The sequence below is a fragment of the Nerophis ophidion genome, linkage group LG25, assembly GCF_033978795.1.
Source record: "Nerophis ophidion isolate RoL-2023_Sa linkage group LG25, RoL_Noph_v1.0, whole genome shotgun sequence".
NCBI classification, from domain to species: Eukaryota; Metazoa; Chordata; class Actinopteri; order Syngnathiformes; family Syngnathidae; genus Nerophis; species Nerophis ophidion.
The window spans coordinates 24,092,870-24,108,527 of NC_084635.1; the positions used below are offsets into that span (position 1 = coordinate 24,092,870).

Here is a 15,658-nt window from a genome sequence, read left to right on the forward strand (position 1 = left end):
GGAGAGGGCAAAAGGGTAATAATTTTCAGTTTGATTTTTAAAGCTGGTTGAGAGGAATCCAATGGTTTTACTGTCTCATACTATTTAAAAGTTACAAATGTAGTTTAAAAAAGGTTTTAGACAGACAACAAGCACATCACTTACTGGTTGGGCTGCAGATCCTCGATTTCAATCAATACACCCTTCTCATATAAGCGTGACGCAGTGTATTTCTGTGAAACTTGTTTACTCTTTTTGGCCTTGTTGACTCCAGGCTTTGACAGCCTGAAAAGAACCATGTGTGTTAGGATAGTTTAAGATGAATAAACATGGGTCGAAAAGAGGAGGACACTCACTTCCCCTTGCTGCCCAGGTTGTCCATGCACGTCTTAATATACTGATTGTACGAATCAATCTGCACATTGAAAAAGTTGCTCTTGGAATTTAGGGCAGTGTTGGTTTGCTGGAGTTTTACCAGCTCAGCTTTCCTGCGTTGGCGATAACGTCTCTGATTTCTGATGTCCTGAATTACACAATCACAATATTCAGAAAATTTTGACCAATTACACTTAGTTAATACGTTGTTCTTTCAACCTTGGCTATGTCATTGATGAAGTCCTGATAGCGATTCTCAGGATTGACTTTCCCAAGCTCCGATAACCGCTGCAGGTTGTTCTTAATCCTCTCCTTCTTCCCTTGTAATGTGAGGCTGTCATCCACCACTGGTTTGACTTGCTTCATCTTCTCTGGGGTCTTGGCATCTCGGATGGCCCTCCGCTGCATGGCACGCTGGTACTCCGCTTCCTGTCGCCACAGAACAAAATATAGTAAGCACTGTCTTAGCTTTCGCTACAGAAAACCAGCTTTGCTATTATGAGTTAAATTTGTTCTTACTGTATTTTTGGACTATAAGGCGCACTTAAAATGATTACATTTTCTCAAAAATAGACAGTACGCCTTATAACCTGATCCGCTTAATATACTGTATGTATCAATTCTCGTTGTGGTACAATGCTGTGATGACAAGTGTGACCAGTAGATGGAGGTTGACGCCTCTTCAATAAATCATACTAGCAATTACTGGTATGCAAGCAAGAAAAAAACTTTGAAGTTTCATTGAGAATATAGAACATTACACACGGCTGTCAAAAACTCTGTCTAAATGTTTTCGTACAACTTTGTTAAGCTAAGAAGTCGCACCTCCTGACAGAAGGTGGAGCATTACCACTACTGTAGTCTGGTGTACTGCGCTCCAACATACGAATATTGTTATTGTGTGTCCATAAGGACCCCAAAATGGCACCTGTTATGAGACATATTATCTGGTGTTTTGTTTTGATTATGCAAAACCAACTTTTCTTACCTACTGGTACTTTCTGTGGTGCATTCGTGATCTGCATAAGTAAGTCTTTAAAGTTTGCGCACGTCTGCCATTATGGTCAATAAGCACCTATGTTTTCCTATCTTCTTCTTGTCGGGAATTAATCTTCCACTGTTGCCATTTCTAATACAAAGTAGTACAGTTTTTAATCATATACGTCAGTAGGCTCGCTATGAAAGCGCTAATAACTACAACATAAATGGCAGGGAGAAGATGCTGTCGAAGTAGAACCGCGTAAATAAGACTACCCACAAAACAGCGCAACCTGAGAAGACAGTCAAAAAAGCAGCTTGAAAATGGTCCGTAAAACATAATGTATGCAACATTTTGACCAAAGAACTACCGTGACATGTTATGTAGACCACAAGCATGTGTTTTAAATGTAGAACAAAAATCATAAAAATATGGTAATTCAGTAAGGGCCAGATTTACTAAAGGTAAAACATGTGGAAACTTAATAGCACACGCAAAGTTGAGCTGCTAAACTTGTGCATTGTGGATTTTGTCTGTTAAGTGAGCAGAATAATGCCTGCAATCCATTTTGCGTCTATGTTGTCTTTAGTATGCAAAATACAGTATATGATGATCATCAAAACGGCCACACTACTGGGAGGAGAAGATGCAAATAGTATTTGGCACGCGCAATGTGATTAATCAACTCTCATCACTGTTTTAGGGGCTCTAATTAGTGTTTTATTTACCACGTGTCAGAAGGATATGCAAACTGACACCGACGCACAAAGCTGTGAGAAAGGACTGTTTGTTGCATGTGCTGCTAAGACAGACCATGGACAGAGAATCGTCCGGCCTACATGTGTGTTTTAACATAATTGGACAATCAGAAATAACAATTATTAAATATATCCTCTAGTCAGCAATTTCCTTTTATAATTTTATGGCTGCTAGATGGCTTGTGGGGCTGATTAAAATTAATTCAATTAATGCTGTTTGGTCTCTGCTGTTTTTTTTTTTAAATGTTTTTTTATGTAGGAAAAACATGTATATTACTTTAATATATCTCTTGCATGAAAGGATGTCTTTCATTATGTATTTTCTTGCGTTTGAATCATTGTAGACGCACGAACGCGCTGGTGATGTAATCCACAGCCTCACGCACAGAATGAAGTGTCAGTGTTCATGTGTTTCTGTTGTCTGGACTGCGATTCAGAAAAGGTGTTACAGATTATAGATGTGTGCTGCAGGTTCAACACATCGCACAAAAGTAAAACGATAATGTTAATGTGCAGAAAATTATCGTCCCCGTGCTAAAATCCTAATTTGTGTTCGTCGATCACAGGCAAAATGCCCACTGACTGGACTTGCTGTCTAGCGCATGGTATTTGGATCTTAATAAATCAGGCTCTAAGTTTAGAACTTAACAACAAAGAAAAATGTTGAGTTTCCAATTACCGTATTTTTCGGACTATAAGTCGCAGTTTTTTTAATAGTTTGGCCGGGGGTGCGACTTATACTCAGGAGCGACTTATGTGTGAAATTATTAACACATTACCGTAAAATATCAAATATTATTATTTAGCTCATTCACGTAAGAGACTAGACGTATAAGATTTCATCGGATTTAGCAATTAGGAGTGACAGATTGTTCGGTAGACGTATAGCATGTTCTGTATGTTATAGTTATTTGAATGACTCTTACCATAATATGTTACGTTAACATACCAGGCACCTTCTCAGTTGGTTATTTATGCGTCATATAACGTACACTTATTCAGCCTGTTGTTCACTATTCTTTATGTATTTTAAATTGCCTTTCAAATTTCTATTCATGGTGTTGGGTTTTAACAAATACATTTCCCCCCAAAATACGACTTATACTACAGTGCGACTTATATGTTTTTTTTCCTTTTTTATTATGCATTTTCGCCAGGCGCGACTTATACTCGGGGCGACTTATACTCCGAAAAATACGGTAGTCTAGCATGACTGCTTTGGGACAGTGGGAGGTATGGTATCTACTGTATGTTGCCTTAGAAAAAAACCCCACAAGCATCACAATCAATAATCATCACATTCTAACATGTATGCACACAATTTTGCCTATGAGTAAAAATCAATCAATCAATCATCAATCAATGTTTACTTATATAGCCCTAAATCACTAGTGTCTCAAAGGGCTGCACAAACCACCACGACATCCTCGGTAGGCCCACATAAGGGCAAGGAAAACTCACACCCAGTGGGACATCGGTGACAATAATGACCCAGTGGGACGTCGGTGACAATGATGACTATGAGAACCTTAGAGAGGAGGAAAGCAATGGATGTCGAGCGGGTCTAACATGATACTGTGAAAGTTCAATCCACAATGGATCCAACACAGTCGCGAGAGTCCAGTCCAAAGCGGATCCAACACAGCATATTAACATATTATAACATATATATAACATATTAAAACAATATGTTAATATGTGTGGGAAATACTAAACTAGTTGCCTGTGGGTCAAATTCAGCCCATTAATGACCTGTGAGATAAGTTTAAAACTTGGGACAAATATTCTTGAAGTACAGTGGTACCTCAGTTTTGGGATGCTCTGTTTTGCAACAGAATGTTGCCCCCTTTTTGGATACAGTCTTGATTATCCTAAGGACAAACATTGTGTGCAACAAAATAGTCCCTTTACCCGCGTAACATTTCGCGGAAACGAGTGCCTTAACAAAGAATGACGACTTATGGGGCCAAAGAAACTTTGCGTCTGCCAGCTCTTTGATAAGAAATGTCATGGGCACCGAAACCCCGGGCCATTCTGCCATTGCGTGCTAGTAACCAGACCGAAAAAAAGAAGTAGCTATCGGTGCTAAATGAATGCAGACTCAGCAACATGCAACAAGTGTTTGCGAGTTATATTGTGCAAATGACGTGATGTAGCATCTCGACAGAAGCACGAGTCTGACGCTCATTTTAAACTTTATTGCCGACCAAAACAGCCAAAACAGAATCCCTCATAACACTACAGAGCTAGCCAGCAGTCAAAACAACAAGGCAGTGCGAGGACTTACATAATATGCACCAATGACAGTTATGGCGAGCGAGGCTGCATTTATAACCCCCCGTAATAATAATGTATTATAAGCCCTTTTTTGCACGCTCTATGTGTTTTATATTTCTCCAATATAAATGACAATTTGCTGCAGATTTAATTTATTTTGAATGCACTACATAGTTATTTAAATTATATATCCTGAGTATTTAAATTAATCATAAATTCGCTTTGACACAAACTTTCATACAAAAATAAAGGAATAGTTTTTTCCATTTTTTTAAGTACAGATGTAAGGACTGGTGGGCATCGAGGTGCCGGGTTCGATTCCCTCGAGGATGCGTTGACGTGAACACATCAAATGTAAGATCTTAAAAGATTTATTTAACAAAAAGAGAGCTCTGAACAGAAATACTGGAGCTAATAAAAAGGCAAACCAAAAACGCTAGTAAGAAAACTAAGAAATACAAACAGAAAACTAGAATTGGCATGAAAGCACAAAAATGTAAAAACAAAAACAATTAGCATGTGAGCTAAGAAAAGGCAGGTGGCTTAGCATATGAGCTAGCGAGAATAAACATACCGAGAAGAGCAGTCGTCACTTGTTGCATGTGAGCAACTCTTATGGACCCAGACTGAACAAGGAAAAGAGGAAGGCTTATATAGGGAGTAATCAAGTAGAACCAGGTGTGTGTAGAAGACGAGGAGCAGGTGAAATCAATGTGTAACCATGGTAACGGACTAAACAGGAAGTAAGTGGGTCAGAAAGAGAATGAAACAAAGATGGAAAAATAAACATGTGAAGATCCGAGTCACGGATCGCAACAACAGATATCCTATTAATTTTGAAATCCTTTTTTGGTCCGTTCTGATTGGCGTCTTGCGGTCTCCTTAGATCAAACATTGACATTGAGCCCATTCCCAAAGAGGGAATGCTAGTCATTAAGACTGGGAGAGTGCTAAGCATAACTTTGGCTACCAGATACCAGCGAGTATTGGTGTTGAAAAGGCAGATATTTCTAGTTTTACTGGGCAGCAGCAAGAACAGACAATAGGACACAACCAGTTTGGAGTGCTGTGGGGGGATGGACCACCCTGACACCGCATGCCGGAGCAGCTTTAGGTGTGGACAAGAAACCGAGCCGTGGATGTAGAAGCAAGCCTAAGCAGTGCCAACGGAGGACGTTGCTGACTTCAACAGGAAGGCTGTGGATGCTGAATCGCTGCTAAAATTCATGCTAGCAAGGAAGACTGGATGTTTTAGGGCAAATTTTACACGGTTCACTCTGACATTCGCTATGCAAACTAGCAACAGAGATTAGGCTCGTAACTCAAATGTATGCTCGCAATGTGAAGCATAACAAAAAGCAAACGGACAGTTAGTATTTAAAAATATTTGTAAGTTGGAGTACTCATAAATTGAGGTACCACTCTATGTCAACTTACGATCATCGGTTGAAACATCCTTTATCACCAATTGTTTGTGTCTTTTGCCACAGTCACAATTAAATGTGCAAAGGCTAGTTTCGCTTACAGTTTCAGTTAAAGCAACTTTTTATGTTTATTCAGCCAGTCCGAGGCATGTCAACATACGCAGGGTTGCACAGCAATACCGTTTTGATGACGGTGGAAGTGAAAACGTAGCCTTAAGTACATTCTGTCCATCATTTGGTTCATTTCTAGTTATGTTACAGAAAAGCAGACAAATATTTGGTGTAATCTGACCTGCTCCGGACCAGCTGTTGTGTCCAATATCTCAGTCAGAGTCTCCCCAGGCTGAAACCGGATCACATCCACAATCAGCCTCTTGGTGCTAGAGTGACATGACAAATAAAGACTTATGGAAGCACCTAAATGAAGGTAAGATGTAAGCAATCAACCCACAGTATGAACTTACTTGAGCAGGAGGGTCTTGGCATCTACTTCAGTATTGGCCTCACCAGCGACATCAAACTTGTTTGTCAGTGTTAGCGACACCTCAGTCTTGCCCATCAGCTCTTTGTTTGGGTCATCAGGAGGAAGGGGATTTTCACCTGTGTATCACCGATATTAGTAAAGAAATACTCCCCATTGCGTATAATTTTGCATTCCTGATTGTGAATAATCAATCAATAAAATTACATTATCTGCAGTCTGCCTGTGTACAATTCTTCTATATTCTTATTATGTGTAGGTAGTTGCTTCTCAATCATTTTCTTTACGTCTTTCCCAGAAAGAAGAAAATATTTTGAGCCCCCCAACTCTCCGCGGCGACAATAAATATTATTTATAGGATTATTATTTGTCAATAAAATCTGTTATAAGTACACCTCTGCAGAACACTGTATCCTTATTGACACTAAAGAAAAAAAAAATATTTATCAACTTACAACAAAAAATAACTTGGCTAACACTGCTTTTAGTCTGTAACAGGAGAGATTTAAAGTGCATCAATTTGTCTGAAATCAATAAAAAATTAAATCCATCTAGAAATTTTTTGACCAACTTGAACCACTTGATACTGAAAAATAAAAGCGGTAGGAAATGGATGGATGGAACTTCAATAAATAAACACAAATTCAAATTGATCAGCAACAATAATTTGGGGGGACTATATACAAACGTTTGTATAAAACCCTTTAACCTACAAAACAAAAATTCCATCCAACCATCCATCCATTTTCTACTGCTTATTCTCTTCGGGGTCGTGGTGGGCGCTGGAGCTTATCTCAGCTACAATCAATTAATACAACAATTTGAGCAGACTTAGTTTTTTTAAATCAAAATGAGTAAATCAGGATTAGTGGCAACAATGAGCACGTTTTTTTTAGTGCACAGATTTTCAAAGCGGGGTTTGAAGCATGATACTGATAAAGCGTGTTTATGGTCATCACTTCAAGCAATATTTGTAAGTTTTTACAATATAACTAAAACAATTAATTCTTACTAAATATTACTATCATATTTGTACGCGCTACTGTAATGTAATCAAGCTAGCATCGTTAGCATCAGGTAATATGCTAACATGTTTAAGTGTCTGTGTTTTTTATTATTAACTTGCAGTGGGATTCTTTTTGTATTATATCAGTTTCAAAACTTTCTCAATAGATTGACCAAACACCGTGGAGTTATTGAGTCTGTTTAGCTGTTTGAAGAGCTAGCTTACGCAGTTAGTGGGTCGATGACAATGACCATACTTGCCAACCCTCCTGGATTTTCCGGGAGACTCCCAAAATTCAGTGCCTCTCCCGAAAACCTCCCGGGACAAATTTTCTCCTGAAAATCTCCCGAAATTCAGACGGAGCTCCAGCCCACTCCAGCTCCATGAGAACCTGACTCAATGTTGTGACCCTCTTAAACAGGACAATACTGCCATCTACTGTACATAGAATAGAATGTCTGTTCTGAAGCCCACAGTAAAGAGACGTAACTTCATCACGTCGCCTGGTTATTGACTCCAACCCAATATATTACACCTTCGACGAGCAAAATGAAGAAATACGCTTGCAAGTTCCAGAACGATTGGAAACAAGAATTTCAGTTTATCCAGGAGAGTTCAAAGGGAAGGGGGTATGTTACCTGTAAATTTTGTAGAACAGACTTCTCCATTGAACACGGTGAACGGATATACTCGGCCATAACGGTCAGTCAGCAAAGCACAAAGCGTCCGCAGCACAGCATCGTTCACAACCCAGTATTATGGCCCATCTTGCAAAATGGAGAACCGATGATGTATCTTATGTTGAGACAAAGATGGATGGCTATGCTGATAGCTTGAAGCAACATCCCGTTTTAATTTGCGGATGTCTACAACAAATCCGTGAAGGATGTTCCCGGATTCGGAGATCGCTCACCAATACGCAAATGGCAGAACAAAGGTTATTCAAATAGTGAAAGGTAAGTGTTGCTGTTGTTTTTTAGTAACCAGCAAGCACAGTACAGTTAGTAGAACAACTGTGTTTTTATTACTGTGTATTTGATAGGTACCGTCTGAAATTCACTATTTCTTTTATTTATGTATATAATAAAATAAGTATATATAGCTAGAATTCACTGAAAGCCAAGTATTTCATACATATATATATATTAAATAAATGGCTTGTACTTGTATAGCGCTTATATATATATATATATATATATGTATATATATATATATATATATATATATATATATATATATATATATATATATATATATGTATATGAAATACATATGAAATACTCGAGTTGGTGAATTATACGCCACCCCTCTTAATCACACCCCCCGTCCCAACCACGCCTACGCCCCACCCCCGACCATGCCCCCTACCTCCCGAAATCGGAGGTCTCAAGGTTGGCAAGTATGACAATGACTTTTCTGTTTTGTTTGATCAGTTGTTTAACAGCCTTGTTACAGGCACTGTTTAGAAACAAGTAAGGTATGTTGCTGGTACAAAATCATTCTGTGTAAATAACTAATTTTGCAACGTATATATCCGCGGCATTTAAACATTACGGCTAATATATGGAAACCAATTTTTTCTTCTAAAATTTTGTGAATGCTGCTTATATACTGTACGCACTATAGCCTGGAAAAGACGGTATATGAAAGGTGTTCGGGTTTTCTTTTTGCATTATTCTGTTCACTCACCGATGAGGGACTCTACAGTGGGAACTTCGCCAAGATCCTCCAACAGCTCATGGACGGGATCATTGTGCTCTGGAGCAATGGCATCCTGATGGTCCAGGAGCAGCTGCAGCAAATAACAGTGAACCCGTTACGGACAAGTCACAGAAATTATTAATTCGAATGATAGCGATATTGTTCATGGCGCATTGAAGCACATAATGGGTGGGATTTTACAAAGATATGAGGAATTGAGGTGAATACAAACTTACTGTGTGAGTGTTAATAATCTCTCCAATAGAGATGTATATGACCGGTTTGGTGACGTTGACTAGGTCAGAGTACTGATCCACGTTAAATTTATCTTCAAGCGAAGGGACATCGCATGCTGTCAAAAAATAGCGCCTGTGTGAAAATAAAATTATCAAATCAACCATCCAAAAAGGTACAACAGATTCTACAAAAATCTTCAAAAAGATTTAACACCTAAACTTCTGATAAGAATTGCTGAGATATTCATTGATGGGATTCAGGTGGGCATTATCTCCAAGGAACATCTTGTTCGAAGCAGCGTGCTGCAGCATCTTGGCGACGGAGCCCAAGTTTCGCCGCTGCTCGTTGGTGAGCTGGCCACCCGCCGACACCTCAATGATGTCAAAGGCATCAGGGGCAACGATGGCTGGGTTCATGTAACGGTAATACAGAAGGTTGCCCACGATCTGAAATGTCAAAATCAAAATTGTTTGTTACAAGTGGGTAAGTCTGTATGATTGTAGATATATTAATATGTGTTCCACAATTGTTGAACCATGCAAAAAAATGATAACGGATAAAAGGGGTCACCTAAGAATGGGTGAAAAAGGCCAAAAAGTAGAATAATTCCTAGTACGTCAATTTAGACACTAATTGCCATATTTGTCTGTAAATTGGTGGCATATACAATAGTTTTGCAAAGGTGTACGGGAATAAGATCGGAATATTCATTATGTTATTTAATTGTAACGGACCTGCAACCCAAGTGTAAACTACAATTATCGGCATTAACATTTTATATGAAACATGAGAAAGTAGTGGAAGAGCGCAGACCTCATCAAGGATCTACTACTAGTAAAGACTCTTTTACACTAGTAAAGAATGTTTTAAAGAAATCCTGACTCTAAATGGTGATGTCGTTCACCCCCAAAATGTAATCACTTGAAAGTTTCCCTTTTTAAAGTTCGCATCTGTCTACAATGTTGAGGCGAATGCAATGAGTGTGCGACAGGCATCCCAACAACGGTTGGGTCACAACATGGGGGCGGTGATGCTGATCAAACCCAAAATCTAATCACTTTTCTGCCATTTACAGAAGTTTTATCGAAATCTTTAACGAACGTTTTTGGTACATTAATTACTAGCTGACAAACAGACAAGCCCCAGAAAACTTTATGTGCAACACAGGTAATAGTTATGTTTTTTGTATTCCATCCATACATTTTCTACAGCTTGTCCCTTTTGGGGTTGCGGGGGGCCTATCTCAGCTGCATTTGTGCGGAAGGTTGCCAATCAATCTACCCCCAGGTGCATGTTTTTGGCGGTGGGAGGAGCCGGAGTACCCGGAAAGAACTCATGCAGTCACGGGTAGGACATGCAAACTCCACACAGAAAGATCCTGAGCCCGGGAATCCGGGATAGAACTCAGGACTACTCAGGACCTTTGTGTTGTGAGGCACATGTACCAACCCCTGCTCTACCGTGCTACGCTAAAGTAAGTCAGTGTCCTTTCCACAAATACATTTGAACTAGGACTGGCCGATGTAATGATATACAAACCCCGTTTTCATATGAGTTGGGAAATTATGTTAGATGTAAACATAAAAGGCATACAATGATTTGCAAATCCTTTTCAACCCATTTTCAGTTGAATGCACTACAAAGACAAGATATTTGATGTTCAAACTTAGGGACCTTATTTTTTTTTTTGCAAGAAAAAATGGCTACAAAACGTGCCAAAGTAGTTGGGAAAGGGCATGTTCACCACTGTGTTACATCACCTTTTCTTCTAACAACACTCAATAAACGTTTGGGAACTGGGGAAACTAATTGTTAAATTTTTGAAAGTGGATTTCTTTCCCATTCTTGTTTTATGTAGAGCTTCAGTCCTTCAACAGTCTCCGCTGTCGTATTTTACGCTTCATAATGCGCCACACATTTTCGATGGGAGACAGGTCTGGACTGCAGGCGGGCCAGGAAAGTACCCACACTCTTTTTTTACGAAGCCACGCTGTTGTAACACGTGCTGAATGTGGCTTGGCATTGTCTTGCTGAAATAAGCATGGGCGTCCAAGAAAAAGACTGCGCTTAGATGGCAGCATATCTTGTTCCAAAACCTGTATGTACCTTTCAGCATTAATGGTGCCCGCACAGATGTGTAAGTTACCCATGCTTTGGGCACTAATGCACCCCCATACCATCACAGATGCTGGCTTTTGAACTTTGCGTCGATAACAGTCTGGATGGTTCGCTTCCCCTTTGGTCCGGATGACACAATGTTGAATATTTCCCCCAAAAATTAGAAATGTGGACTCGTCAGACCACAGAACACTATTCTACTTTGCATCAGTCCATCTTACATGATCTCGGGCCTAGAGAAGCCTGCGGCGTTTCTGGATGTTGTGGATAAATGGCTTTCGCTTTGCATAGTAGAGCTTTAACTTGCACTTACAGTATTTAGTGACTATGGTTTTCTGAAGTGTTCCTGAGCCCATGTGGGGATATCCTTTAGAGATTGATGTCGGTTTTTGGTACAGTGCCTTCTGAGGGATCGAAGGTCACGGTCATTCAATGTTGGTTTCCGGCCATGCCGCTTACGTGGAGTTATTTCTCCAGATTCTCTGAACCTTTTGAAGATATTATGGACCGTAGATGTTGAAATCCCTAAATTTCTTGCAATTGCACTTTGAGAAATGTTGTTCTTAAACTGTTTGACTATTTGCTCTTGCAGTTGTGGACAAAGGGGTGTACCTCGCCCCATCCTTTCTTGTGAAAGACTGAGCATTTTTTGGGAACCTGTTTTTATACCCAATCATGGCACCCACCTGTTCCCAATTAGCCTGCACACCTGTGGGATGTTCCAAATAAGTGTTTGATGAGCATTCCTCAACCTTATCAGTGTTTATTGCCACCTTTCCCAACTTCTTTGTCACGTGTTGATGGCATAAAATTCTAAAGTTAATGATTATTATTATCAAATTGAACATGAAATATGTTGTCTTTGTAGCATATTCAACTGAATATGGGTTGAAAATGATTTGCAAATGATTGTATTCCGTTTATATTTACATCTAACACAATTTCCCAACTCATATGGAAACGGGGTTTGTACACGATGTATTGCGGGTTTGTCTCTGTGCGATATAGAAAATGACTGTTTTGTGATATTCGAGTATACGTTCTCACGCAGTTGCTTTTCGCTGCGGGCATTACACTACAGGCTCTTCTCAGTCTTTCTTTTGTCTCGTTCTCACAGACAGCAAGCGCAAAAAACTTACACACGTCACAGACTGTTACGTCATACGTGAAGAGAAGTGAATTATATTTATATAGCGCTTTTCTCTAGTGACTCAAAGCGCTTTACATAGTGAAACCCAATATCTAAGTTACATTTAAACCAGTGTGGGTGGCACTGGGAGCAGGTGGGTAAAGTGTCTTGCCCAAGGACACAACGGCAGTGACTAGGATGGTGGAAGCAGGAATCGAACCTGCAACCCTCAAGTTGCTGGCACGGCCACTCTACCAACTGAGCTATACCGCCCTATACGTCACATATGTATACGCCCTCGCGGAGCAGCATGGGTAACGTTAGCTGTGATGCTAGTGGAGCCATGCGAGTGGTAATACGAGAGAAAGAAGGTGCTATGCTGGTAACAAATGAAGGAAGAATTAATTGCCAAGAAAAACAGCTGGGGGTCCATTGTCTGGCAGTGGTTCGGCTTCAAGCGCGAAGATGTCAAGTGTGGGGCACAAGCGTTGTGCCCCACGTTGTGCCCCCCAACACGACCTCGGAGAAGCGGAAGAAGATAGATGGATGGACAGAAACATCATGGAATGCAATAATAAATGCTGAGTATAGATTTGGGTTAAGCTTTAAAAAAATACTGTACATTGCTTGGTGATGAAATCGGTTTATGCTTCTACTGTTATGATGAATATATCAAACTGTTAAAATAAATGTCGCTACTGTATCATTCTTGCGTGGAATAAGAGCAGTTGCTGTTAACAGTAGTCTTTAAGAGTGAAGCTTATAATCGGGGTCACAGTTTCAAGACATGCTGTGGAAGAAAATATAGTGTTGAAGTGGGAGAGCTGTTGGCCCCCTCAGTCTGCTAGCCCTTTTTAGGGTGTTGACACAATAATTGTGTTTAATTCATGTCATTAGGATGAAGAGAAAGTTTGTAACATTAAAAAAATTGTAGAGTCGGCAGACCTTAAGCAGTTCATCCTCTGTAGCATCTGGGAACTTCTCATGGAGGGTGTCCTTCAGGACCTTAGAGATGAAGCGCATCCCGTAGCTAACAGACAAAACAGTGCGATTCAGTCAGACACACTTTAACTGATGTTGCAATAAAGCTGGGATGAAGCAAATGTACTTACGGTATTTTATCTGCTGAGACGATTATTGCAGAAAGGAACTTGTCCGTCACCGTCTTCATGATCTTGATGGAGGCCTCCAGTCTATTCCGGACTTCTTCATGAGCCATTGCCTGCTCAGGTGTTACATCATATGGTAGTTTGCTGTGGACAACAGAACTTGGTTTAGTGATGATCTCTCTTTGGTCTTAGAGATTTAGTACAGCTTTAGTAAAGTCATCAAATTAACAAGTTAAAGCAGTAAGTAGAATAGTAGTGTCGAAAGTGCGGCCTGGGTACAGTTTACTGCCTGCAGCTTATTACAAATAATAATGTATTAGATTTATATAGCGCTTTTGTAGAAACTCAAAGCGTTTCAAAGAGAAGTGGGAACCCATCATTTATTCACTCCACATTCACACAGGTGGTGGTAAGCTACATTGTAGCCACAGCTGCCCTTCCGACCACCACCCATCATCTGGGGGCAACGGTGAAGTGTCTTGACCAAGGACACAACGGCAGTGATTTGGATGGCAAGAAGCAGAGAGCGAACCTGCAACCCTCAAAATTCTGGCAAGGCTGCTCTATCCACCACGCCATGCCGCCTAAATAGAGAATTTAACATTGTACAAATGAAATATTAGGGCAACACTAAAAAAACAAATACAATATATTTTGATTAAACAGTAATGAGACAAGAAATTATACTACAGTGGAACCCGTTAATGTTGATGTGATTTGAACTGGCTGACTCTGATCGACATAAGTGCTTGTAAACACACACTTAATCTAATTGAAAGTAGCCAATGCACTTCTACTTTGGCCAGAGACAAAGCTGAATGGCTTTTTTAACCTGTGTCAGTTTTTTAACAAGATGTTCCTTTATTTGTGCATATTATTATTTTGATTCTTGAGTTAACATATATTTTATAATAGTGTCATCTAAAAGAACTGATAAGGTAACGTCATTAAATGTTCAGAGTACAATGACAATAAAGCTTTCTTTCACATATGCACAATAATTAAACAGTAGATATGTCACCTTTGTTGTTTCACTAAGTTTAGCCGTAATTAAGACCACAATACTACAACACATGTCTCCTTGGACATTTTTTTCATAGTTATATATGTTAATGTTGACCTAAACCAAGCCTTGGCAATTATTTTGACTCGGCGGCCACATTTAGAGAAAAAAATGTGTCTGGGGGCCGGTATATCTATTTTTAGGAACACTAATAGAAAACTTTACAATAATGTCTGATTGAATGCTAGAAACGTTATGACAGACCGCCTTAAAAAACGTAATGGAATTTTAACTTTTTCTATGAAGGATAAAACACTGAATATTGACCAAATATGAATGTCACACCCCCTTTCGATCGACATATTTTACAATCGAGTGAAACGCGACAAAAATGCAACAGTGAAATATGAACACATCACTAAGCTTTAGAACTTTGTGGTGAAAATCTCCTTCCGCGTCTGTGGAAACCCTTCCCACCCACACTGCTTGGTGCCTTGTCTGAGCTGCTGTGACGTAGATTTCCATAGTAAAGATGACCATAGTAACTATTTAGATTACCATAGTAACTAATTTGATTACCATAGTAACTGGTATATCATCCAAAAGCGCAGATCTCAACCATTGAAATACTTTGTATAGTTCAAGACTTACTGCACATCATAATGGCAGCTACACTTTCCATCTTAAAGATCTAAAAAAATGCCCACATATGCAATCCTCTCCAAGGTTTCTCATAGTCATTGTCACCAACGTACCACTGGGGGGAGTTTGTCCTTGCCCTTATGTGGGCTTTGTACCGCGGATGTCATTGTGGCTTGTGCAGCCCTCTGAGACACTTGTGATTTAGGGCTATATAAATAAACATTGATTGATTGAAGGTCCCATTATTCGGTGCGCATACATAACTGTCCCCGCCTCCACTTAGTGGGACAAAGAGAGAGGATGACTGACAAAAGGGTTCGCTCTCTTAATTTAATTACATTATGTATATTAAAAATTACGGCCAGATTTTGATTAAACTTTCAGGAAATATCACAAACTAGTTAGATTGCCAGTCTTGATTCGATTTAAGTGGTGATCCG

General features: G+C 39.6%; 1 protein-coding gene across 1 annotated transcript in view; it reads right to left on the bottom strand.

Moving 5' to 3' along the window:
* The window catches only part of iqgap1 (IQ motif containing GTPase activating protein 1), a 115,899-nt gene that overhangs the window by 13,411 nt on the left and 86,830 nt on the right, over window positions 1-15,658 (bottom strand). The window contains exons 26-35 of the mRNA XM_061887740.1: window positions 13,577-13,717; window positions 13,410-13,494; window positions 9,431-9,663; window positions 9,217-9,349; window positions 8,969-9,071; window positions 6,257-6,392; window positions 6,085-6,172; window positions 574-783; window positions 336-502; window positions 145-264 (exon numbers count right to left, since the gene is read on the bottom strand). Coding sequence (XP_061743724.1) covers window positions 145-264; window positions 336-502; window positions 574-783; window positions 6,085-6,172; window positions 6,257-6,392; window positions 8,969-9,071; window positions 9,217-9,349; window positions 9,431-9,663; window positions 13,410-13,494; window positions 13,577-13,717 — 1,416 coding nt within the window. The remainder of the gene's footprint in view (window positions 1-144; window positions 265-335; window positions 503-573; window positions 784-6,084; window positions 6,173-6,256; window positions 6,393-8,968; window positions 9,072-9,216; window positions 9,350-9,430; window positions 9,664-13,409; window positions 13,495-13,576; window positions 13,718-15,658) is intronic.